This window comes from Triturus cristatus, chromosome 6, assembly GCF_964204655.1.
Source record: "Triturus cristatus chromosome 6, aTriCri1.1, whole genome shotgun sequence".
NCBI classification, from domain to species: domain Eukaryota; kingdom Metazoa; phylum Chordata; class Amphibia; order Caudata; family Salamandridae; genus Triturus; species Triturus cristatus.
This window is the reverse complement of record NC_140589.1, coordinates 1,667,862,956-1,667,890,485: the sequence shown is the minus strand read 5'-3', so window position 1 is coordinate 1,667,890,485 and position 27,530 is coordinate 1,667,862,956. Positions and strand designations below refer to the sequence as shown.

The following is a 27,530-nucleotide window of genomic DNA, read 5'->3' as shown; positions in this document are numbered from 1 at the left end:
CGAGACTGATCAAACACGTCCCATCTAAGCAACATATCTCTCTGCATCTCAAGGAGTTGCACTGGTTGCCGGTCACCAACAGAATACATTTTAAGGCCTTAATCCTAGCCTTTCGGGCATTCCACGGATCTTGCCCCAGCTATCTGAAGCAGAGGCTAGGTGCGTATAAGCAGGCTTGTTTACTCAGATCCAGCTCCCAGAACCTGCTATGTATCCCACGAGTTAGGAAAGCATGGCTGGGGGGCAGATCCTTTATGTTCAGGGCTGCCATGCTTTGGAACGCCTTGCCCAACGCTATGCGATAAATCACCTCAGAAACCATTTTTAGGAAGGCAACTAAAACCTGGCTTTTCAATCAGGCCTAATTCCCTGGACTCTCTGTTTAACGCAGGTTTCCTAGCACGCCATCTGTTGCTACAGCGCCGGGACACCTCTTAGGAGGTAGCTGTTCGCGCTTTACAAATGACAGTATTATTATTATTTTGCCAAGTTCTTCCACTTTATTCAAAATGTCATCACTTTTTTAAGCATCGCGTCAAAGGCGAAAAGTTTCTATATTTCATGCGTCTTAATGCTCTGAGATTGCCCATCCGGGCCTATTGGCAGGCAAGTGCAGAAACTTCATGATTTACCAGACGTGTAATTTACCTAATGCATTTCGGTCCTCACAACTTTCTTCGGGGGTATCTATGATGTTTAAAAATATATATCAATATATTTGTTTCAACTAACAGTTCATATACAAATTGGTTTTACAATGCAACATTTACCCCTACTACCCTTATCCCCCATCAAAAGTACCAAGAAACATTTCACCCCAATACCCACTTCCCCCATAAAATGCTAACAAAAAACGTGTTGTGCTAAAGGCTTTTACACACGATATTCACTGTCCCATCCTTCAATTCGTATATGAACTGTTAGTTGAAACAAATATATTGATATATATTTTTAAACATCATAGATACCCCCGAAGAAGGTCGTGAGGACCGAAATGCTTTGGGTAAATTACACGTCTGGTAAATCATGAAGTTTCTGCACTTGCCTGCGAATAGGCCCGGATGGGCAATCTCAGAGCATTAAGATGCATGAAATATAGAAACTTTTCGCCTTTGACGTGATGGTTAAAAAAGTGATGACATTTTGAATAAAGTGGAAGAACTTGGCAAAACTATGGAGTATTTGTGAATATTGTTCACTTGTGTGCATATTGCTGTGCAACTCCTTCGTGACACGCACACAGCGCACCGCAACATGGATTCATGATAAATTGGTGCTGTTTTGGGACGGGGCGCACAGGAGTGCTGCACACTAAACTGAAGAAAATCGTGACGAAATTAAAGGATAAAGATGATAAGGGTGTGCTTCAGGTTCAATATATGAATCATTTACCTTTGTTCCAAACCCTGTTAGAGCACCCCGTTGGAATTATGAATAAAGATTCAAATGAGCATAAAGGACATTTTCACGTCAGAGGCTCTTCACAGAATGTGCCGGTCAACTAACTATGAATGATCGTACAATGTACTAAGGCTTTGGGGTGCACATATTAATTTGTATTACGCATTTGAATTGCATTTGACCAACACTGTTTATTTAGGAATTTTATGTTAATAAGTGAGTGAGGGGGGCGGGCAAGGGCTGGTGACGTTTTTATTTTATTTGCATTGATTCTATGCTTTTAGAGGTAGAGTGCACTTTAACGATGGGTGGGGCATTTTTAGCACAGGTGTATAAGTTAGTTTAAATAGTCACGTTGGGAGGGATACGTTTAGAAGGCTTGTTGGAGAGAAACAAGGAGGTTTTGCGTTTTTGAAACCAACGTGTTAAAAGCAGATACGTAAGGGATTAGCTTGTGTATTTAAGGGTGTTGCGGTTACGGCCTGGGAAAAGGTAGTTTATTATTATTTAGATTTAAAAGGGTTTCTAGCGCGATGTTTACCAGGAGGGCGCATCGAGTTATGCACGATGTGAACTGGGGAAGTTTCGACAGGGAGCTTTAGATTGAAGGATGGGGCAGTGAATATCGTGTGTAAAAGCCTTTAGCACAACACGTTTATTGTTAGCATTTTATGGGGGAACTGGGTATTAGGGTGAAATGTTTTGTGGTACTTTTGATGGGGGTTAAGGGTAATTGGGGTAAATGTTGCATTGTAAAACCAATTCGTATATGTACTGTTAGTTGAAACAAATATATTGATATATATTTTGAAACATCATACATACCCCCGAAGAAGGTCGTGAGGACCGAAATGCATTGGGTAAATTACACGTCTGGTAAATCATGAAGTTTCTGCACTTGCCTGCGAATAGGCCCGGATGGGCAATCTCAGAACATTAAGACGCATGAAATATAGAAACCTTTCGCCTTTGACGTGGTGGTTAAAAAAGTGATGACATTTTGAATAAAGTGGAAGAACTTGGCAAAACTATGGAGTATTCGTGAATATTGTTCACTTGTGTGCATACTGCTGTGCAACTCCTTTGTAACAAGCACACAGCGTGCCACAACATGGATCCACTACAGGCGTGTCAGGACTCTGATGCTGCTCTGCCTTGGCCACCTTGTTCTGTGAGTAGAATAATATAAGTCATGTCTGAGGATACAAGAGATGTGGAGGGGCTGTGGGGACGGGGACTGGGAAAAGATACACATGCTACGTCATGCCCTTGTCTGGACCTGGTTGGATTCTTCTCCTATGCTGAGGTTTAAATATCCCTGGTCCTCCAAGAAGTAAACAAAGGCAACTTTAGCTCAGCAATCTAATAGAACTATCTACATTTAGGATATTACATAATGATGATATACCTTTTAGTCATATAACTCTCTGTAGTTATATGCATTATATGCATATTAAGTGATTCTCCTCTAACACATATCACTATGGTTAGTATAGATGCTAAACCCTAATATACAGCTAGTGAATATGCATGCAATATAACTGTGTCATCCAAACTACCTGATGGCAAAAAATTATATTGAATGGAACTCTGTCTGTATGGACACAACACACTTCTTACTTCAGAATCTTTCTAGAGAAAAGGGTTATTAATTTTAAAGTCCACTACAGTTCGACTCAACAACAATTATTCAAATAGGCAGCATTCAGAAACACAATGCCACCCTTTTAGAAAGGTCCAAATACTTTCAAATACCAGCAAAGATTTTTAAGGAGAAAAACCATAATTGACGAAAATACTCCGAACCATGGAGTGAAAAAGACAAGGTACGGTCTTCAGGCTTGGGAGCAGGACATGGATTGGTGTAGGGTTACTGAAAAAACAATCTACGAAAGTAGAGGCTGCCCTATGAAATGGACGCAGATCTGAGGCAAATGGAACCTCTCCTCCCCGACCCTATCCCGGACTTGGGTCGCCACATACAATGAACAAGAGCTGTGAACAAGGTCTAAAACCGGACCATTGATCATAGTAATGTCTGATGCCTTATTTCCACCTGAAATGTCTAACCTTAATGAATGTCTTGCATATCTGTTGATGTGCCTGCCTTTTATATTACATTTTTTTTTTTTAAATGGTCGTCACTAGCCAGTTTATCTCTATTCTCATTTGGGGTGAAATATCTCATTTGGAGCCGGCCACAATTGTAGACTGGAAAAATGCAGAAGTTTCTTTAGGCAGAACATTACCCATTTTAATTGGAAACATAGAATGTTACTGTCACTGAATTCGATATCAGAGAGTTTAATTCAAGGAACAGAGTGAAGTAAACAGAGTGAAATAATTTCCCCTTACGGCTGGGATTACAAAATCAACTCTACAATGTCAGAATTGTTCACATTTTGATCATCATTCTAGCTTCAGGGTAAACACTATTACTTAAATCAAACCAGGAAAATACATTGCTGCATCCTGTGGTCTTTGCCTTCTATTCCAAGCTGTGCAGGTCCCCTTGAGGAAAAATATGCTGTTTACGTTTTACTGCATGTTAGAACTACACGTTTTATCAAGTCCCTATCTGTAAGACTCCGAATTTATACCATCTTATCTAGGAAATCATTTTCCAGATATTACTTGGCATAATCTGCATGAGGAAATTCGAAGGTCCAAGTGCAATTTGTAAGGGAAGTGTTATACTTGGCATCCTTGGAATGGTTTTCCCTGACTTTTTGCCTTGTGACCTCCTGTTTTCGCTGACTTTGTTTTTGTTGGTTTTAGGACTCTGGGCACTTTACCACTGTTAACCAGTGCTAAAGTGCACATGCCCTCTGCTTTAAACATGGAAACATTGGCTTATCCACAATTGGCATATTTAATTTACTTATACGTCCCTTGTAAGTGCACTACATGTGTCCAGGGCTTGTAAATTAAATGCTACTAGTGGTCCTGCTTGTGCAATTACTTCAGTAACCCTTTAAACATCTCTCCGGTCTGCCATAGAATAGTCTGTGTGTGCAGTTTTAAAAACTGCCATGTCGACCTGGCAAGTTAACCCTCTTGCCAGCCTACACCTTCATTTTTAATACATACATATAACTCACACCTAAGGAAGGCCCTGAAAAGCCCAAGGGCAGGGTGCAGTGTGTTTAAAAAGTACTTTTACGTTTTACATGTCCTAGTTGTGAAAAACTTTTAACATTTTGTTTTCACTACTGCAAGGCCTATATCTCCCATAGCTTAACACTGGGATTACCTTATTACATTTTGTAAGTGTAATTTCCAATAGGGAAGAAATGGAACCCACAAGTTTGGTGTTTCTGGAATCACAATTTAAAATCCCAACTGATGGTGGAATTCAATTCTAAATTGTAATTCTGAAAATGCCACTTTTAGAAAGTTGGCATTTTCTTACTTTAGCCACTGCCTGTCTCTGAATACACACCTGGGGTGGGTGATGGCTGGGTTTTGGCATTCCCTCTTGACAGCCACACACACAGAGACCTTTGGTGTGACAGATGGGCCATTCACATCCTGATGGGCCATCCTGGGCAGGATGGGAGGGCAAAGCTGACACTTACACCTAAATAGGCTATATCCTGTCCACACACAATAGACTGCATACTCATGTGTAGTGAGTCTGGAGCCAGGGCACAAAGGGCAGGGACTCTGTGCATGTCAAAGGCCTCTCTTAGATGTCTCCTCTACTTCAAAGACAAGGAACGCGTTACTTACCTGTAACTGCGGTTATCCAGTATTGGTATCTTTCATAGATTCACATGCCTGAATCATTCCCCGTCGTCGGGAATGGGAGTCGCCGGTAAATAACAAAGTAATGTCCAGAAGACATAAGACAGCCATAGGCCTCAGAGGCCTTAGCTTAGTAAGCTATCCACGTCCTTATGTAAAAAGGACCAAATTTTGGCCAGAGCCAATCAGCTAACACCACCCTCTAGAACCTTCCTGGTAGGAGCTCTAGTCCCTCAGATTTTCGTGAGCACAGTGCTAAGCAGCTGTATACTGAGAGATCCGAGAGAGCCCTTCCAGGGGAGGCGGGTGGGTTGCATGTGAATCTATGAAAGATACCAATACTGGATAACCGCAGTTACAGGTAAGTAACGCGTTCCTTATCCAGTATTAGGGTATCTTTCATAGATTCACATGCCTGAATCAGAGTAGCAAGCAGTGAAAAAAGCACATTTCGAAAGATATGGATAACATACAGGTATTAGATAACCACATCTATCTGAGATAAACAACAGTGCTACTGTAAAGCAATGAATAAGTAATGCATACATTATAGTGCGAAATGTGCATAAACTCAGGATGGTGGGATGAAAGAAAGGGCTCACCTCTATTTAAAAAGATGACGTAGTACCGCTTGGCCCACTGACGCATCCTTCATGATCTCCGCATCCAGGCAGTAATGCTTGGTGAAGGTATGCGGCGTCTTCCATGTGGCCGCTCTACAAATGTCCACAATGGGCACCCCAGCAAAAAGAGCCATGGAAGTAGACATGGCCCTTGTGGAGTGGGCACGGACCGTTGTTCTCAACGGACGTCCTGCTTGTTGGTGACAGAAAGAAATGGCCGAAGAAATCCAGCGGGAAATGCTCTGTTTTGTGAGCGGAAGCCCTCTTCGAGGTCTGCTGTAGGCTATGAATAGCTGATTTGATTTACGAAAAGATTTCGTTCTCTCAATGTAAAATTTCAAGCAACGCTGAATGTCTAGTGAATGTAGAGTTCGTTCCGCCACTGTTTGTGGATTTGGGAAGAATGATTGTAAAACAATAGGTTCGTTGAGGTGGAAGTGAGATGGAACCTTGGGAATGAAAGCTGGATTTGTGCGGAGAAGGACTCTATCCTTTTTGAATTGCAGGAATGGGTCCTGGATAGAGAATGCTTGGAGCTCTCCCACTCGCCTTGCCGAGGTGAGAGCTAGTAGAAGTGCCACCTTCCAGGAAACAAATTTAAGGTCAGCTCTGTGGATGGGCTCAAACGGGTGCTTCATTAATTGAGCTAGAACTATGTTAAGGTGCCAGGCCGGTGGAACAGGCTTTACTGGAGGGAATGTGCGAAACAGTCCTTTCATGAATTGCTTTATGAGTCTATGAGACCATAAAGAGGGGCCGGAAGAAGATCTTCTGAAACGTGAGATTGCAGCTAGGTGAACTTTAATGGAGGCATGAGCAAGACCAGATTCTGCCAGATGTAAAAGGTAGGGTAAGACTTGTCCTGGGGTGGAAGAGAAAGGATGCAACTTATTCGTCTTACACCAGATACAGAATCTTTTCCACTTGAGTGAGTAGGTCTTGTTGGTACTATCTGCTCGAGCCCGAGCTAGAATTCGTCTGCAGTCTGGAGGAATGTCTAGGCCCCGAAACTCTCTGAACTCAGGAGCCAAGCTGATAACCTGAGAGAGGCTAGATCCGGATGTTGAATCTGCTGATCGCTGAGCGTCAGAAGAGATGGAAACGTTTTCAGCCTGATCGGAGGTTCCTGGGAGAGGAGGTGAAGTTCCGAGAACCAGTGTTGGCGTGGCCAAGCTGGGGCTATCAATATCAAAGTGCAAGGTTCCGCCTTCATCTTCCGTAGTACCCTGGGGATCAGGGGAAATGTCGGAAAGGCGTATGCAAAGACGTTGCACCATGCTATCGAAAAGGCATTCCCCAGGGATCCTGGTTGGGGATGCCAGCTTGCAAAGTATTGGCATTTGGCGTTGCGTTGGGTGGCGAATAGGTCCAGCTGAGGTGTGCCCCATTGGGCGAAGATATTGTTGAGGACCTGCTGATCCAGTTCCCACTCGTGGCACGCTGCCTGCCTCCTGCTTAGATAATCTGCCAACACATTGTGGGTGCCTGGAACATAATCTGCTCGGAGAGAGATGTTGTGGCGGAGCAGCCAGTTCCAGATTTTCTGCGATTCGCGCGAAAGTGTCAGTGAACGAGTCCCTCCCTGCTTGTTCAGGTAGTGCATTGTCGTGGTGTTGTCTGTCCGGACAAGCACTACTGAGTTCTTTATCCTCGGGAGGAAAGCCACTAGAGCTAGGTAGACTGCTCGGAGCTCTAAAAGGTTGATATGAAGCATTTTCTCCGAAAGGGACCACTTTCCGCTTATCTGTAGCTCCTGAAGGAAAGCTCCCCAGCCTTCCAAGGAGGCGTCCGTGGTGATTATATGAGGAGTAGCAGGAAGCAAGAAAGGCAAGCCTTGCGAAAGGTTCTTGGGGCGAACCCACCATTGCAGAGCCTGTTTGATCGCCGGGGTTACTTGGATGACGTCGTCGAAAGACCCCGTACACTGGATCCACTGGTTCGACAGAGCCTCTTGTAGAGGTCGCATCCGTAAGCGGCAATGTGGGATTAATAGAATGCAGGAGGACATCATCCCGAGGAGGGATTTGAAGAGGCGCACCGAGAGTGTCTTTCTTGTCATTACCTGGAGTGCCAGAGATTGAAGTTTGTCCTGGCGTTCCTGTGACGGGAATGCTTTCCTGTGGATGGTGTCTAGTGTGGCTCCCAAAAATTGCATGCATTGGGATGGTTGCAGGACAGATTTGTCGTGGTTGAGAGTGAGCCCCAGTGACTCGAAGAGTGTCAGACAAGCGTTGGAAGATCTTATCACGCCTTCTTGTGATGGGGACTTGATAAGCCAGTCGTCTAAATACGGGAAGACTTGGTGGTGGGAACGGCGTAGGTACGCCGCCACTGGTGCTAGGCATTTGGTGAAAATGCGTGGTGCCGATTTGAGCCCAAAAGGCAGAACCCGAAACTGGTAATGCCTGCCCGCCACCATGAAACGCAGGAACTTCTTGTGGTTGCGGTGTATTGGGACATGAAAATAGGCGTCCTGAAGGTCCACCGACACCATGTAGTCGTTTGCGTTGAGTAAATGCAAAACCTCCTGTATGGTAATCATTCGAAACGACTGTTTTTTCAGAAATTTGTTGAGATTTCTGAGGTCCAATATGGGTCTCCATTTTTTCTCTTTCTTTCGGATGAGAAAGAAATGGGAGTAGAACCCTCTCCCTCGTTGGCTTAGGGGAACTTTCTCTATAGCTCCCTTTAGAAGCATAATCTTTATTTCTTGGAGTAATGGGCGCAGGTTTTTGTGAGCCCTTTGGCGGGGAGGAGTTTGAGGAGGAATTTGTATGAATTCCAGGGAATGGCCGAATTGTATTAATTGGAGGACCCATCGGTCCGTAGTTATCGTTTGCCAATTTTTGAGAAAATGGGAGATTTTTCCGCCAATCTTGTAGGATGGAGACAAGTTTGTGACCGGCTGCATCTGGAAGTCATTGCCGCCGCGCGGCACCCTTTTGTCTTCCTCCTCTGTTACGAAAGGAAGTTTTGTGGTAAGACGACTGTTGTCGCTGCTGAGATTGTGGACGGTACTGCTGGGAAGAGGAGAAAGAGGAACGCTGTTGAAAGTCTCCTCTGGAGGAAGTCTGACCTCTTCCTCTGGACCCACGAAAGGAAGGGTTCCGAGATTGCAGAGACCCCAGGGCTCTGGCAGTATCTGTATCTTTTTTGATACCTTGCAATGCCTCGTCAATAAGAGGACCGAATAGAAGCTGGCCATCATAAGGCATGTCCAGGACTTTTGTCTGGACCTCCGGCCTGAAAGAAGTTGCCTTGAGCCAACCCTGGCGCCGGAGAACAGCCGCACCAGCCAGCTGTCTAAAACCTGTGGAAGCAATATCCATTGCACAGTCTATCAGTTCCGTGGCAGATCGTTCACCCTCCAACAGAATCTTCCTTGCCTCTTCTTTTAAGTCAGAAGGCAAATCCGCTAGATATGGGGCAATGTCCGCCCACATTTGTCGGTTGTACCGTCCCAATAGTGCAGTAGCGTTGGAGGCACGCACTGTCAAGGCTGACATAGAGGAGAAACGTTTCCCTATGTTATCCATACGTCGCCCTTCTTTATCCGGCGGAGCTGTCAACAGCGCAGCTGGGTTGTTTGCCCTCCTCTGCGCAGCCTGAGTGATAACCGAGTCCGGCTTTGGATGGCCTGTAAGACAAACCGGAGCCTTGTCCGGAGCTTTATATTTCTTGTCCAGGCGTGGTAGAACCGGTGGCACTGATGAAGGGTTCTGCATTATCTTTATGCCCTGGTCCCAAATATAATCAATTATCGGAATTGCCCGGACGGACTTCTTGAAGGGTTCCTTAAAGTCATATAAGAAACAGTCTTGTTGATGCGAAGGCATCGGGATCTGGAAGCGCTGGGCCGCTCTTTCAATGATGTTGTGGAAACCGCCGATGTCGTCGGGCGGTGAGTCGGCTGTGGTAGGGACAGGCGAAACAGGAGCCGGAAGGATGTAATCGTCCCATTCATCTTGTTGGGATTGGACGTCCTGGAGTTCTCCTTCCTCAGGTTCCTCTTCCTCCTCCTCGTCGTCCGTGGTGGGCCGAGGCGGAGGTGCCGTCCTCTCCAAAAGCAGTGGAGGCGGTCGTGGCCGTGGAGTGGAAGGCCCCGCAGGCATCGGTGGAGGTGCCGGAGTCGGAAAACGCTGCTTATAGTCCGTTATTAAGAGCTGAAGGTCTGTGACCAAGGCTGCCGGTAGACACACCATGGAAGGTGGAGGCGGCATGTATTCTTGATGAGGAACCTCCTCATAGTCCTGGGGATTGTCTTCGTAATCCGAGACATCCTGGTACTTTACATGGAGCTGTGATGGACTAGTCGCCGCAGGAAAGAGACTAGCGTCATCCGAATCCTCCTCTTCAAAGAGGCGAGTGGGAGGCAAGGTTGAGACCTTACTGGGCGAAGTGAGGGCCGGAGTTAATGCACGCTTGGTTATTTGTACATGCACAAATGTACCCTGGTCGTCCGTGTCCATACCCCTCAAGGGGCTCGATGGTATAGCTGTAACCGACGTTACAGGTATCAATGCAGTCGACGAGATCGTCGTCGGGGTCGTCGTCAACGACGAGGATGATGAAGACGGTCTCCTCGTCGACGATGACGTCGACGATGACGTCGACGACGGCGTCGACGGTGATATTCTCGTCGACGGTACCCTCGTCGTCGACGGTGTCTTCGTCGACGGTGTCTTCGTCGTCGGTGTCTTCATCGACGATGTTGTCGTCGACGATGATGATGTTGATGAAGCTCTCGTCGACGGTGTCATCGTCGACCCTCCCGTCGACAGCTTACTCGACGACGACTTTTTTATGGCTAACGTCGACGGAATTGTCTTGCCTGCCGTCGACGATGGAGTTGTCGTCGTCGAGGACATGGAATGGGATGTCATCGTCGATAGAGTCGTCGTCGACGATGTAATTGAAATCGCTGTCGAAGGAGACTTTCTCGTCGACGCTACTGTCGACATTGTCGTCGACGAGGTGGCAATAGGCTTTTTGAAGGTGTGGGGCATCACCTTAGGAGACAAGCTCCCTGGAACAGGCGAATCCTGGACCTCTGAAGACTTTTTCTGCGTCTTCTTTTGAGGTGGCTGCGACGAAGGGCCCGGCGATGCCACCCTTGGTCTTTTAGATGAGGAGTGAGACGCAACTGAGGAACTCTCACTCTCCTCAGAGGACACCACATCCTTGTCCTTTAGCCTTTGCAGCCAGATTAAAAGGCGCCCCTCTCGGTCTTTCAAGGTCTTAGAAGAGAAAGTCCGACATACCTTGCAGTCCTTAGAACTATGACTGGGATAGAGGCAATACAAGCAGTCCTTGTGTTGGTCGTCGATATGTAGCCTCTTCTTTCCGCAAGAGGCGCAGGGCCTGAATAAACCCTTCTTAGGTGTATCAGCCATGCTGAAAATCCAGAAAGTTGAGAAGAAATACTGTCAAATCCAAAGAAATGAGCAGAGCTCAGTGGAGACTCCCTTAGCACGACGTGCGGTAGAAAATCTGAGGGACTAGAGCTCCTACCAGGAAGGTTCTAGAGGGTGGTGTTAGCTGATTGGCTCTGGCCAAAATTTGGTCCTTTTTACATAAGGACGTGGATAGCTTACTAAGCTAAGGCCTCTGAGGCCTATGGCTGTCTTATGTCTTCTGGACATTACTTTGTTATTTACCGGCGACTCCCATTCCCGACGACGGGGAATGATTCAGGCATGTGAATCTATGAAAGATACCCTAATACTGGATAAAACTAGGTTTAAGTACTGGACCCCTGACCACCAACTCAGTACACTTCTGGGCCTTTGAATTATCTGCCAGGAAGAAGGACTGCTGTGCTGCTACAAGGATTGCTACTCTGCTGGACTCCTGCTTTGCTGTGTTGACCTGCTGCCCGCTTGCCTGGGAGTGAGAAGGACTGGACCTGCATCTTTCCAACCCAGAACCAAAGTGACTCCAAGGCTTGCTATCCTGCCTCCCGACTGAAGTCTCAGGGACGTAAAAGACTTCCAACTCACCTGCTACAGCACCTGCCATCTGAGAGTCATGCCCTGCTAAGTGGTGGCAATAAAAGTCCTGGGCCCTTGAAAGTGGGTATAAAGTGCTGCAACTGCCAAAATCCATACATTGATGCCGTTGTGCCGTTCGGAACCGGGACATCTCCATCGATACCAACGCATCACCGCGGATGCGAGGATCAAGAATACTGCATCTCAATCGATGCTGACGCATCGCCACTACTGCAAGGATTGAGGACGTCACATCGCTGATGGCGCGGTGCATCGCCTCCATCCCCAACTTTGCACGGCTCAGCCCTGACGCATCACCTACATCCGAAGGATCAATGCCAACGCCTCTTCTACTTTGCTCCTCGCATTCAACTTTGACACAACTGCAAACCAAGGTACTGTTTCAGCGGGCCAAGGCTGGTCCTTGTATCCGACTGCTGCTCCATCATGGTTGGCCTGAAATTTGGGATTTTACTTGGTCTAGTGCAACCAGATAGCCCGGTTGGCCCTTTATGCTTTTAAGCACTGCATTTCAGTTTATTCTTTGTTGTTTTGTTCAATAAATTAAGCTGTATTTTTCTAACTAGGTCTGGTGTATTTTTGCTTGATGTTTTCACTTTTTTAAGTGTTGCACAAATACTTTACACATTGCCTATTAAGTTAAGCCTGACTGCTCTGTGCCAAGCTACCAGAGGGTGAGCACAGGTTAATTAAGGTGCGTTTGTATCTTACCCTCACTACAGTTGTGGTTCCTGCCTAGACAGGGTACATACCTTTGCCACCCAGAAACCCAATTTCTAACAGGAAGTAATAGAGTGTGAAATGGCTTGTGTACTGCTGTGGATAGCAGATGATTTTAAGCATATGGTATTTAGGTTACCCCAACTGAGGGCTTGTTCAGTCATGGAATATCCAGTGCAAATTAAGTTGAGCAAATGTAATAAAAAAAAACACTAACAATGATAGGTTGAGTTGCATATGACCTACATGACTCCGTGCAGACTTCAATTTATATATGGGGGCGAGGGTCATGGTTGCCTGAGGTGTAAATTTGATGATGCTGACTTTGTGCATATGACCTGGGCGTGCCCTGGATTGCGCTGGTTCTGGGACGAAGTATTAACAATAGTGGGTGTGACACTGAGACATACACTTGACTCTACTGTTGAGGTTTGCTTGATAGGGCTTTTTCCCCGCCCATCCACACGGAAGCTCGGAAACAGATTTATCGACCTTGCCTTGGTCCTGGCTAGAAGAAGGATAGCCATGGCATGGAAGTCTGCTGGCGGGGCCGTGGTTGGGACCAGGAGAAGTGATGTGTCTCACTGGGCTAGGGCGGAGGGCAGAGCCCTGACTAGGGAAGAATCTAGAGGACTAAGACGGCATCCCTTTTTTAGGCAGTGGAGGAAGGTCCTGGACAACTGGGAACATCTGGAGAGTGCAGGTAGGGACCAGAGCAGGTGGGATTTCGCTGCTGGGGAGTGAGCAGACTCGGGTGCTCCCCTGAGCCACAAGTGTGACTGGCGGCGGAGGCCTGGAGTCACAGTAGGGCCCGGCAGGGAAGTTGGCTGGCTGGGCCCTGCCTCTGTGAAACTACCTGTGGAACCGGCAGGTTACGAGTCAAAACGGGGAGGTAGGAAGAGGACCTCCCTCCGTCACGTGCTAAGAGTGGGCCAGAGTCTGAGGAAAACGGTTAGCGAGGCCAGTGCAGAGAAGAAAGGGAGAAAGTGTCCCACATTGACTGGCAAGTTTAACTGGGGCACACATCTCCCACGCTCCTCCACAAAGCCGCAACAAACCTGCTAGGAGGGATGGGGGAAGGAGCAGGGAGTGGATAGACCCCAGTGCCTCTCTCCCCTGGCTGAACCCGTGGCAGATCCGAAGATTTAGGCCGCCCCACACAGAATCCTGCATGAGAGGCCCCACGGTCTCCGGTAATAGCTACTAGTGACTGCTGCTTCCCGCCAGGGTGTTCAGCCTAGGAATAGCGTCCCGAGATACTGTGGCCCATCAGCTTTCCAGTTGCGGCATCAGAGAAGCCTTACAACTGTGCCAGAAAAGAGAGGGACTGAGCGCCTTGTCGAGGGCCACATCTAGACTCACACCCGGAGGGTGGCATGAGACAGCTCACCAATGCCGCATATCCTGTACCCGCCGCTCACCCGGACCTCATGGTTGAGTGCTCCAGCAGGCTCACGCCACGGCAGTGAACCACGCCAAAAAAGGTTGCTCCCTTAAAGACATGTTTGGGAAGCAGGTGTGATCAGCAACAGAGGAAAAACAATCGGGAGCCGGGGGATAACACAAGGCGGATCCAGATGACGGGGAGGGTCCTGTCACTAAGTCCTTTCTGGAATTCCTTTTTTCATCACTTGGCCTGGAAGAGGATGGAGATAGAGTGGCTGCAATAGACGACAGAGAAACGACCCGGGAGGAGGAGATGGAGTGACTCCAGAAAGAAGTCCTGCATCTCCACGAGCAACATCTAGACCTACAGGCACATAATGAAGATTTGGAAAACTGATCCCGCAGGAATAATATTCTTAAACGAAGAGTGCCGACGCAGGCTGAGGGAGCGAACCATTGAAACTATGTTTTATAACTCTTTCAACATAAACTAGGCCACTCAGGAGAGACAAAACTGCAGATTGACCATGTCCACAGGGTGGAGCCTTCCAGATCGGATAAGAACCTGCCTCACAACATACTGGTTTGCAAATACAATTTTCAAGTAAAGGGGGACATTCAAAAGAAAGCTCGAGGGGCCACCCGCTTCAGTCCCAAGACCACTGCCCGGTGCTCTAGCAAGACCTCTCTCAGATCATCCTGCAAAAACACAGAAAATTACGCCGTGTCACTGATCACTTGCGAAAAGCAGGCATAACTTACTCATGGGGAAACGCCTTCAGGATCATCTTTTGCCACAAGGGAACGCTGCCCCAACTGAGATTCCTCAGGGAAGCCTGTGCTCTATATTGAAGACCATACAGAGTCGTGGGGACAGGTCTTCTTCCCCGATCGCAGAAGAAACCGGGCTGGAAGTGATCCAAGGCAGCCTTTATCAGAACAAAGCTAGACCCAAGAGCGACAATCAGTGGTCCAGGCGCTCTCGGGAGAATCCTCCTCTCAGAAGCAATTTGAAGCAAAAGGGGATCGTTCAAAAAGGTGTGCAGTCGAGGGGCTGTCGAGGGACAAAGTGGCGGTACCGAGGGGGACCAGGGTGCCGCAAGACTTTTTCTTTTTCTTGATGCCCTGCCCTGATTGTGTCTACGAGTCCTCGGAGTTTCTTTCAGGTACTTACAGATGCTGCAACTGGGCAATGCCCCTAAAAAAACATGCTATTCTGACTATCTCTGTTCGTATTACGTTGTTCTTACAGTTAATGATTTGTTCTTCGTATGGTCTTTCCTGGCATCTTGTTAGTCTCACTCCTCCACACCATCATTGCTACCTAGGCCCTTGCAGCGACACCTCGATATAGCCCCCCACTCATGCGCCTGGAGCCCTTACCATGCGACACTTGAGGGGTAGATTTATTTGCGCAACTCAAGCCCTAGCTTTATGACCCAAGACCTGCGCATTGTTAGTTTAAACGTTTGGGGTCTACATAGCTCACTTCAGCGTGCTGAGGTGCTGTCTCTCCTGGAGCAGTCTGGTGGCAACATCTGCCTGCTACAGGAGACCCACTTACTTGCCAAACATACTCCCCGCATGCAATCGTGCTGGTTCCCCCGACAGTACTGGTCCTCTGGCCCAGCGAAGAAGAATGGAGTAGCTATTCTCCTCTCACAGAAGTTCCATGGCAAGCTTATTTCCACGTTCATGGAAATCAAGGGAGTGATCAGGTAGCAATGGGGCGCTGTCGCCTTCACGCTGGCCAACATATACGCACCAAATGACAGGCAAGAGCCCTTCATCATTAATGCCATGGCAAAGACCCTTACTTCCCCTGACTCGGCCATTCTGATAGGGGAAGACTTTAACCTAGTCATGGAACCAGATATGGACCGCTCTAGCCAATTCTCCTGCCAAGCGGGGGCTTTCACAACCACTGGCTTCAAGTGGCTCACTGATGGCATGCTCTGTGATATCTGGACACACCTCGACCCTTCCTCTAGAGACTACCCATTTTACTCAGCAGCCTACAAGTCATATGCTTGAATTGACCACTTTCTCAGGTCCTCAGCCCTTACAGACTGTGACAGAGAGGCAAGCATAGAACCCCGATCTTTGTCAGATCATGCCCAGATCGCATTAACGTTACAGATTAACATTGTAGAACCCCGGTCCTCGCGATGGCGACTGCGAGACGCTATGATTTAATCCACACAGACAGTAGCGGCAAGCCGCATGCTCAAAGGGGATTACCTGCGCCATAATGACCTCAAAGAGACTCGTCTCTCGTCGGTGTGGGAGGCGCTTAAGCGGGTACTTAGAGGCAAGGTGATCGCTATTGCGGCGGCCGGGATTAGGCTGTGCCAGGAGATTTAAGCAGGGACCGATGAGGCCGCATGCCGGCACATAGATTGCATGTCAAGGTACTGGCTGGTACTGTTGCCACTGTTCACACTCGAGCTGTGGTAGAAGTCCACAATGATCCAGAGTTAACCAAGGCTTTTAAAGATTTCTAGATCCTCCCGCTGGAGACGCTGAAGCTTGTCTGCGAGAGATCCCTTTGACATGCCTTCCATTGGACCTTACGTCCTAGCTCGATCTACACCTACGAGTCAAACAGGTAGTCGCGTCTATTGCTCGCCTCAAACCCTCTAAAGCGCTGGGCCCGGATGGCTATACCCCACTATTCTATAAAACCTTCTGTCAAGAACTAGCCCACCTACTGACTCGGTTGTTTAATTCTTTCTTAGATTCCAGCTCTCTTACAGACTCAATGATGGACGCTTTAAACTCAGTGATTCTCAAGCCACAGAAAGACCCCAAGGACTGTGGGGCCTATAGGCCCATCTCTTTTCTCAATACAGACACCAAACTCTTTGCAGGTAGTCTGGCAGCATGACTAAACCCTATCATGCCAGGCCTGATCGACCCCGACCAATCGGGATTCATCCAGGCACAACAATATGGGGATAATACAAAATGCCTCCTTCATCTCACTGACCTTATCCAGCGATCCTGGGGGAGGCCATCTTCATCTCCATTGACACAGAAAAGGTGTTTGATCTCGTCCACTGGCCGTACTTACTTGCTACTCTCCACTGGTTTGGGGACAGATTTATACCTTGGATATGCTGCATATATAGCACTCCCAGGGCATCGGTTTGGGTCAACAGGACTTCATGCTCAATGTTCCCTACTGCACGGGTAACCGCTCAGGGCTGCCCCCTCTCCCAGCTCCTTTTAGCGCTCTACATGGAGCCCATGGCGCAGAGAGTCGGTGATAACCCTGGAGTCACGGGGATTCACCGCGGGACCACACATACGATTAGCCTATATGCTAATGATATTATCCTGTTCCTGACAAACCCATTAACCTTGCTTCCGAAACTGCTGGAGGAATTGGGAGCATTTAGCGAAGCGCCAGGGTTCAAAGTCAACCTTCAAAAATCCTAGATATTGAATCTTTCGGTTGCTCAGCCCCTGGTAGCTACACTACAAACTATAGTTTCCCTTTGTGTGGGCAGCAGAGACTATACCATACCTCGGCATCTCACTTGCCACCATGCCTACGAGGACACTGACAGCCAACTATGGCCCACTTCTCGCTCAGACTAATAAAATGCTCTCTACCTGGAGCCGCTTAGGGGGCTGTCATGGTCTGGCCGCATTGTGGCAGTTAAAATGACAATACTCCCACGCATCCTTTCCATATTCCAGAACATGCCACTGACTCCATCGCCAACGATCTTCCGTAACCTACAACTCGCCATTAACCGGTTTATCTGGAATGGCAAGAAACTGCGTCTTCGACAACAACAACTTATCTAATGGAGTGGAACCGGCCGCTCCCGGAAAAGCACTGGTCCTTTATGGATCAGACGATTGCTGGAGCTGATATCTGGAGGGAGAGCTGCCTGCCCCTTAAGCATAGGGCTTGGGAGTTATAGTCGTTCTGGTGATGGCCACAGCCATGAAAATCTGGGACGCTGTGGCCATTAAATACAAACTAACAACGTTCCCCTCACAGATGACACGGATTCCTGACAAACCTGACTTCCTTCCGGGGAGGGGATTTTCCAGCGCTGGCAAGAGCAGGGGTGCAAACGGGTGGGCTCGCTATTAGATTTTCAGGAGGTCATTCCTTTCAAAAGATTACAACGGTACTACCCACTGCAAGAGACAGACCTGTTTCACTATGCGCAGGTGCGGCACTCAGTGACCTCTCCAAAGATACGAACCTGGATTCTCTCGCCCCCTAACTCGCTTTGAAAAATGGCTAATATACAAAGATGAGGACAAACATCTTATTTCTGAACTCTGCTCTCCTCTCCGACGAGGCCAACGATTCCAAGACCAAGGGCCAACTCAGCTGGGAGGATGAATTAGGGCGCCGTCTTTCCAGCAAAGAATGGCAGGATATATACTACAGGGTACACCACACAGCGCATTATATGTCTGGCACAGAGGCAGCATATAAAATCGCCTCCTATTGGTACTTAACCCCTGCAAGACTTCATGCATTGAACAGGGGGCGCACTGAAAAATGTTGGCAGGGCTGAGGTCAAACGGGCTCTCTCCTCCACCTGCTGTCGCACTGTCTCAAGCTGACCAGGTATTGGGATGGGGTCCGGACTGATATTGACACAACTATTCCCCGCTTCCCTGCATACACGTTCCTGGGCTTACCCAACCCCCTGACTTTTCCTCTGCGATCGATTAGAGACAGACAAATGGCACTCGCCCTCAATGCCGCCCAACAAGTAACTCCTGGCACATTGGGGCACGGAGAAGATCCCATACCATGTTTCGAGGCTTCATAGATTGTGGGGGCTCACTGGCAATGGAACGCATGTCAATGATGGCGGACAACAGGGCAGTCAAATACCCAGAACTGTGGGCCCCGTTCATTAACATCCTATCAGCAGAGTTTCGGGAAGTGACCTGCCGGAAATATTTGTAAATCTTGCGATTACTCCCTGGGGATGCCACCGAGGGGTCCTAGACTGTCTTCTGAGAGGTCAACTGATCCTGCGTCTCATTCAGCTCAACCTCCAGGGTACTGTGACAATGGAGCTTAGGTGCGGAGGATTCTGGGGACGGAGGGGGGAGGTTGGATTGGTTTTGCTCCGGGTTTTCCTTTCTTTGGTTTATTTCCTTTCTTCTTCCCCTTTTTCATCTCTCCTCAAATAATTAAGTTTAAAATCCGCATACCACTGAAGGCCCCCAGGTTGTAGGCTGAGAGCTGTGTATCACTCTCTACATTTGTGCCCCACTGCCAGCCAATGGTTGTAGACAGAAAGCTGTGATGATGCTCAGCGGACCTCAATAAAAAGAATTGTTCCATAGATGCTATTGAATAAAATGCTAAGAAAAATATGTTTAAAAAAGAAATCAATGAAAGGTTTATTATCTGCAATAGAATGGTGGTACTGCAGAAACTGTTGTATGAGAACTGCTTTTTCAAAAAACTGGATAGTATATTGCATGTTTGCATGAGTGCTTCAATATAATGTTATGCAGCTTAGATATAAAAAAAAGATGAGTTTGCAGTACACAATATGTTATATTGTTACTGGGCTTTGCAGCTTCAATCAATGACTGTGGGATTCAAAGCTGTTCGAGACACTATCGTTCAGAAAATAGAAGCTTAGCGTGGTAGATTATTAGATATTAGGATAAATAGCCTTTTGGATGAAAGGCACAGATGCCAAGATTACTATCTTGACCAAGAAGGTATTGAAGGTATGGCCACAGATGAGAAGATGAAATGCTCATTAAATGGAAGCATGTTGTCGGGATAAAACTCAATATCTTTCCTCACAGGAATGCAGCAGGTTTACAGTGCTTGTGTTGGACATATATCGGACTTGTTTGGGCATTAAATGTTTGGGACGTGAGAGGAATCATATAAATCTATTTTGTTTAATAACAGTTATGCCTACCGACATGCACACGTGATGTCGAGTATAATCCCAGATTTGTCCGAGAAACAAGTTTGGCTCTTAAAATCATACTACAAGAGGCGGATAGTGAGCACCAAGTGAAAAACCTGTGTAGGTTACGCTATGGTGAATGGACAGCATAATGTGTGAAGTAACAACAGAGTTGAGCCAAATATAGAGGATTTACACTAATGATTTCACTGTGCTAACTGGTCCAAACTAACAAAAATATGTTTAGTGTACTGTGCTTTAAAGAACACATGCATTTTAAATTACTACAATACCTGTTTCCAGGCGCCAACCAGCATGAAGGCTGCCTAGTTTTTTTAACTCTGGTGACTACTGAGATAAATGCTGCATAATCCTGTTTTAAGGTATTGCGCTTAAAGTATGTAACAAGCTCTTTGTAATAAGTCTCTTGCATCTTATGTGAAGCACCATGGGAGGACCATAACATATTCAATTTGGTCACATGGTCAAAACATAGGTTGCATGACACATGAGAGATGCTGCTGCCTACCTTCCTATGGTGCTTTGACACCTATTTTATCAGTCAGTCTCCAACAGTGGGCCCCACCATCACATGATGGAAATTGTAACTGAACTTGAGTTCAGCTGGCCGAGGGAGTAAATGTAGGTTTTACACTTGGTGCATCTCATTGACAATTGTATGATTACAGGAGTCGCCACCCCGCGCCAAACCACAAAGTGAATTACAACCCATTGCTGGGTTGGCTCAAATTAACAGGTGAAGGTAGGACATCTGCTATACCCAGTGTGTTTTTGGCCACAATATTAAAATATAGGGATCCATTAACAACTCTGATGAATGCCCATGACCATACCTTTGGCCCAAGAATGGGCAGAAACATGTCAGCACTTTTAAGGATGTTACAGTCATTATACCCATAAAACATCCAAAAGTAATATCCTCTTTTAATCATACCTAACGTACCACCTATTAAAGTAAACGCCTGTGGTACAACTTAAGGTATTTTTAACCTCATCTGGATTCCTGCAGTATACACAAATTAGCTCATTTTAAGAACTCCCTCATAAGAGAGGTTGAGTCCACCCCGGTAGTCCCATCTTACCAGGATGGGGTGAGGTCACCATTGATAAAGCATACCACATAACGTGGGTGAGGCCTCCTCCAAACACAAAGGCTTGTTGTTTTAGGCCCCTAGGCTTTATGACTAAGTAGGAAAATGAATCCGTACTCTTTAGCAATTCCACTGTCCCTTTGGTGTTAAGTCATTTGTCAGGAGCAAGTACGGAGAGTTTTGTTTTTGCATTTCATTCCATGTGATAACACAAAGGAGAACATTTACCACAACACCCATTCTGGCAGAGGTAAATTTTTCGTAATTGTGCACAGCAAAACTAGCGACAGCAAAACTTGCGACCGCCATTTTAGAAAGGTAGTTTTATATCCCAGTGGGTCAATTGGAGAGTTCATTTCTTACTAGCGATCATTATCCTTTTTACATTTGATAAAGACTATGCATATGTTTTTGAGTTGTTGAGCAACCGGCCGACAGGATGAGCAACAAGAAAAAATTAGTTTTGTAACGAATAACTAATACATGTTGACTCTTAAATGTGAGCAGGAAATAGCAGATAAAGTTGCTTTATTGCAAATTGTAGCACACCCACTTCATCTTCTAAATGTACTCAATATATGATTGCATTAATATGTAGAAGACTGAATGATTTTGAACAGAGAGTGGGGGTGAATGAAGACGATACAACATAAACATAGGAAATATTTTAAAATACTGATAGGGGACATGACAGAATGTATCTATAGGTCTGACAAACTGCAGAAGAATCCTCAGGAAGCAATGTCTTAAATTCAAGTCTGTATAGACAACACGGATAGTGATCAATAGCTGAACATATTACCAGGACAGAGACACTACTTTGATTCAAGTAAGGAGAAAAAGATTTCTAATACAAAGGATCACCAACCTTGGTTTAGGCTTTTGGCTGATGAGATACAGATACACTGTCACAAATGTTACGGATATACTGTCTGCCGTATTACAAGTGTGTTATACCGTATGGCACTTGGTAGTATGGTGGATGGCATATCCATCACATTTGTGACAGAGTAACCCGTCTGCCGAACTCTAAGTCAGGCCCTTAATGTCCAAACTACACAATCCTATATGAAGATCCACAACCCCTTCACTATCCAATGTTCGAGATACATGACCCTTTGAGTACTGATAACACATTTTTAGATGTAGTGGAACAACGATATTTGGGGTGATTTTCTTTTCTGAGAATCGTGATGGAGATTAATTGCTTTCTATAGAGTACATTCTGTGCAGTAATGTCAAGCATCATAGGTAAATTGGTAATGTCCATCAGCAAATGAAACTTTGATGGATGTCTGTTAATGCTAAATAAGATTATAACTTTGTGGAATACTCAGTACATCTAGTTAAGAGTGGTATTGCCCAGGAGAAAGTGTATGAAGGTGTTTAATCTGAGCAAGATTGTAGGAAAGGAACTGAACAAATTCCAAATATAGACTGGTTGTCAAAGCAATGATGTTGCGTATTACTGGGTTAATTCACCTAAGTTCTCCTAGCTACTCAGTCGTTCGCTTGAGTAATCTTTTGGTCCATTTTTATCCTTAGTAGAAGTTGGGCGGTGTTTTCTTTCACTTGTTCTTCAAGGAGTGTTTCTTTTCATTAAAGTAGCTTTTTCTACTGCGATTTTCTTGGATGATGGCCAGAGCTGAACAATCTCTTGTTGAAAGCCGATTTTGATGTGTCCGAGGAGTATACCGCTAGTGGGTGCAAAGCTCATAGAAACGTTTCCTTAACATCTGATTCAGACCAGTCAGTAGTTAAAATTCAGTGGAAGATCTATTGAAAACTAAAGAATAATATTCTGGAGGCCACAATGCAAGAGGTGACTTAAGCCAGTAGGTAATGACAAAAACAATGTCTGTATTCTGAACAGCGTTTTTGTCAACTTCAGCAGAGCCTCATTTGCTGCAGGAATGGCTTTCACCTTGTGATACAAAATCCCATTCTCAAGCGAGCTATTCTGTAACATGGCAATGATTACATCATTGAGTGTGATGCGTTGACTGCAGGCGCTGGCTAGGCCCTCAAGCAGCCAGTGTGTTTGGAATGTCTATCAGGATTAGACTGGGAAATGTGTTCCTCCACATACTTGCAAAAGAGGTTTCAGGAAATTCTGTGTATCCCTTAACAAATCTATCCATCTGTTGTGGAGAGGTAGGTTTCTTTCATTGGAATACTCACTAAATGTCACTTTGCCTGCCTGAACCAAGCCCCTCATCGAGGGCATAGGAAGAGGTGATTTGTGCTTTCTACAAGCTTCTGAGCGAACAAATTAGGGGGCACCCTTTCACAGGATCTAGGAAGGGGGCAAAAATGAACAATTCAGTTGGTCCTACTTAATCCCTCTCAGATCAAACAACTCAGCTGACCTGAGACATCAATGTTTAAGGAGATGGACAGTTGAGCTTCTAACTACAGTTGCGAAGCAGGGACACACAGCTGCCGAATCCCTTGTTCTGGCCAAGAAAAATACAATGAGAGAGGACAAGGATCTCGAGAAAGGGGTGTGGCTTTCCATGACACATGCCTTCAAACATAAGCACACACAAAACATTTTTCTGCTCTTGATGCAAAGAGGGGGGACTTATTATCAGCATTCATAAACATTGTATTAATCTTGTTCAAAAGGTAATTACTACCACCACCTGAAATCGCCAGAGCAAAATCTGAGGGTACCCACGCCACATGCACAATGGTGAAGTGCCTAAATTTCAGAACAATCCTTTAGATTAAAAGAACAGAGTCAGAGAGATGCAGTAACTTATGAACTACTTACAGTTATCACTTTAGTAAATTTTTGTTTAATATTTACCCAAAGTGTTTGTCATGTATTTTAGTGTTATTGGTAGATTAAGCTGTTTTATATCAGCCTAGAATACAACAGGCGTATTACAACTTTTACTTGACACAGATGTGCTATTAAGTATCCAGGTGAATTAAAATGATTTACCATGAAAAACATGGGCGCTCACTCATCTAGAATGCTACAAGGAGTTGGTAAGCCTGCTTCCTGAAAATGTTGTTGGCCAATCTTCTATGTTGATACTATGTAAGAAGAAGCCTTTGCAATCATTGTATCATCGTACTATCAGTTGTAGCTCTACTATGACAGCTGTTCGGGGATTTTAAATAGTTGTTGGTTCAATCAAGTTATCCCTAATCTTCACAAACATGGAAACGTAAAGCCATTTGTAAAACTGATTCAAAACCCAATTAAAGAATGCATTTAAGCACTGAAGTATAGCTGCACTAAAAACGGATTATCTGCAATAACAATTAAGAAGCAAAAGAGAGGAAGCAAAACTTCAGTTCACCCTCCCAATTCTATCTCCTATATGGTGCTAGACCTCCTATATGGTGCTAGACCACATACAGACAAAGCAAGAAAGCCTTTCCCAAATAGATGTCACATAAATTACATCCATTTTACCATGATAGTGATTTATAAATACATAGTAGTTCTACGAAAATAATCACCTATATTACCCGTCATTCTTACACATGGGTCAAACCTCCTTCATATTTTAGTCTCTCGCACAGCCGTCCAAAACATAGTAAATAGCCCTTTTTTGTAAAAACTAGTCCAAGGGAAGGGATCTCTATAGTGCCGCGAAGGACTTTGCCACCACACTAGAGTGGTTTGAAAAATAGTTATATGGCCTGTTCGCTGAAGACAAAGTATCTTCAACTAGCCTAGAATCATCCTTCAACAGAACCGCACACACAGTGAACTGCTGGAGCTTATCCAGTTCCTAAGATTGCCAGAAAGAAGATAAATGTCATGCTACACCAAGGGGTTCATTCATGAAGGCGCCAAACACACTCCTTAAACCTACCACACAGATACATAATGCATTTATATCGAATCATTTTGAGCTCTGGTGTACCTAACCAATTACTATGAAATAAGGGGTAAATTAAGTATTCTATTTTCCTTCATTATAGATTACAGCATGCCTTCATGCAGAACATAATCACCAGATAATAGGCTGAAAAAAGGATTGCAGGAAACTAGCCATGGTAAAGGAGCAATTTAAATTTCACTTCTTGAACATGCCCTTCTAAGGATAAAAGAATGAGTTACTTACCTTTATTTAGTAATGCTCTTTCTGGTGTGTACCAAATTTAAGTGCAGATTCCTCATCTTTTGTATTCTTCCAGGTGCCAGAGTGGATCTAGAACTTTTGACAGCAGTTGCTACCACGCAACAGTAGGCGGCGTCTTGGAACGACATGGTGACCCTGTCCCAGCTATTTAAGTGACAGCACAGAGCCGTATATAGGCACCACCCCTGCGCACAGAATTCCATTTATAACCAAGCATTCCACGCCTTTCGACATGGAACACCAGTGATAGATTGAGACCTGTCGCAGCGTGCAAAATCTAATATGGAAATTAACGAACACTTAGAAGAGAAGGCTGCACCACAGAATACAGAGGAGAGAGAGTGAGTGGAGAGCCTGCAGTGAGATGCAGTATCCACCAGAAAAAGCATTACAGAAGGTAAGTGACTTAATCTTTACATGAATACCCCTAACCACAGATTCCTGACCTGTTGAATAGATACCAAAGTAGCAACACCCATATCCAAAAGTGAAAGGTTCAAAGCAATTCAATTTCTGTAAAAAATGCAATACCTCTCGGTCCACAAGGCTCATGTGTGACAGATGATTAACCACAAGTAAGTGTAGTTACTTACCAGCATAGTGATAATTTGCTAAAGGATGCCTTTTAGATCGACATTTGTTCTTCAACAGCAGCATTTCCAAGGCACTCTGTAAGACGTAAAAAAGAATCAAACTTCAACATCTGTGCAGTAGCAAATAGAGTACAAATGGACCATGCAATGCAAAGTTCCAATACCTTAAGGCATTTTTGCTATTGTCAGTTTTTGTTGTTGGTAAATTAAAGGTACTTTTAAGATACTGCAGACTAACACTGATTTGGAAGGGCAGAGACTTTACTTTTTGGTTAATCCATTGCTTTATTGAGGCTTTTAGTCCTGTTTTTTTAAAAGGAGCCATTTGCAATTCAATTAAAATGTTTTAACCAGACTGTGTTTACAGGTAAATTACTCAAGGTCTTTGGGAAATTTGTAAGTTCATTCTCAAAATCTTGTCTCATAATATCTAGCTCTGTCATATCATATCATGCATTAACTATCTCTATTTCCAAAGATATATTATTAAAACTGGTTTCTACAAGTGCTGACTAAACATTTCATTTGTTCACCGCCTTAAATGTGAATTGCCCTCAAGACTCTGGCCAGTCTTGAGGAAACCCCTAGTTGCCCCTCGCATGCAACACACATTGAAAACACCAAACTGGTGGTCCAAATGTGCGCGGAGTATGTCATTGCAACACAGGCATTGTAAAATATAAACATCTAGAATTGTGAGGTGACAGCAATGCAATAGCATGGGTATCCCTATGTGACCCAGTCTACTTGCACACCAGTAATAACAGATGAAATATCCTGCTGCCACGATGTTCTCCCAGCAGGAGCATCCTCCTGTCATAGCTGATTCTCCCATAAAGGAACACACGTTTCAGTACAGCTTGTACAGATCAATGACCTGGCGAGGACCCAGGTTTATAGGGCATCCACCAGTCTCTCGGTTGCTCTTGATGAGGGTGCTTAGAGATTCTGGACACCATCTGCTTTGGGAATCACAAAATGATGGGTGGTGTATGCTTGAAGGTTTAGGCTACGAAGAAGGAGAAGAGGGCAGCTGTTCTCGTTTTACTATGGGTGGTGGGTGGTTAGACTAAAGGTTTTTCTTAGGATCACTCCGTTGTTGGTGACTAAAGAGGGAAAATACATCACAGTGGATGGTGGTTAGATGAGGACCTTATTTTGTTCATCTGGGGCTCTGCTCCAAAAATATTCCTTATAGACTTTCTACATGATGTTGGGGGACAGTCTGCAATTGATCACAACATGAAGAGAAGACTTCAACTTTGTTTCAGACTCCGAGTTTGTCAAATTTTACTCTTCTCTGGTTTGACTGCCAGTGCAAGACAGATGCAGAATTCAGAATTCAGACTGGGTAACATATTGGTCGCTCTGGGATGTGTGATGAGACTACCTTCCATTAAGGACTTCTCATTTTATTCCTCTCTGCAGAAACTGCACACAAGGCTGGAGATTTTTCTAGTGGGCGTGAGCTCTGTCTGGTTAGCAAACATTAAATATCTATGAAAGACCCTTTCTCTTCATAACCCTGTGTTTTGACAGTGTACTGGGGTGAACAACTTACCTGCATCCCAGTGTGATACCCACAGGTAGCTGTGCTACACAAGACAGACCTCATGGGGTCCATAGGTGATGTCCTTAAGGACTATCTTCAGGAAAATGAGGCCTCCACAGGTAATGTGAAAACAGAGTGAGACATTTTAAGAGCTGGTGCGGAAGGCATACTTTAGAACAGCTGGTGATGCAAATGGGGGGATACTAAAGGAAATGACTTTGCTCAAGTACAAACTTTGAGACTAGTTTACAGGCTCTTCACGATACCTGGCACTTTTAAACACCAGGGTCAAATATGCTGCTCTATTACAATATGCATTGGCTTCCACTCTTCTTCAGCTACAGAGAGCCTGTAAAGT

The 27,530-nt window shown here is 45.4% G+C and overlaps 1 protein-coding gene across 3 annotated transcripts in view; it reads right to left on the bottom strand.

Moving 5' to 3' along the window:
* The window catches only part of TRERF1 (transcriptional regulating factor 1), a 753,074-nt gene that overhangs the window by 105,998 nt on the left and 619,546 nt on the right, over nucleotides 1-27,530 (bottom strand). For all 3 annotated transcript variants that reach the window (XM_085612831.1, XM_085612833.1, XM_085612832.1), the window contains one exon: nucleotides 25,621-25,696. In XM_085612831.1, the coding sequence (XP_085468957.1) occupies nucleotides 25,621-25,696 (76 nt within the window). The remainder of the gene's footprint in view (nucleotides 1-25,620; nucleotides 25,697-27,530) is intronic.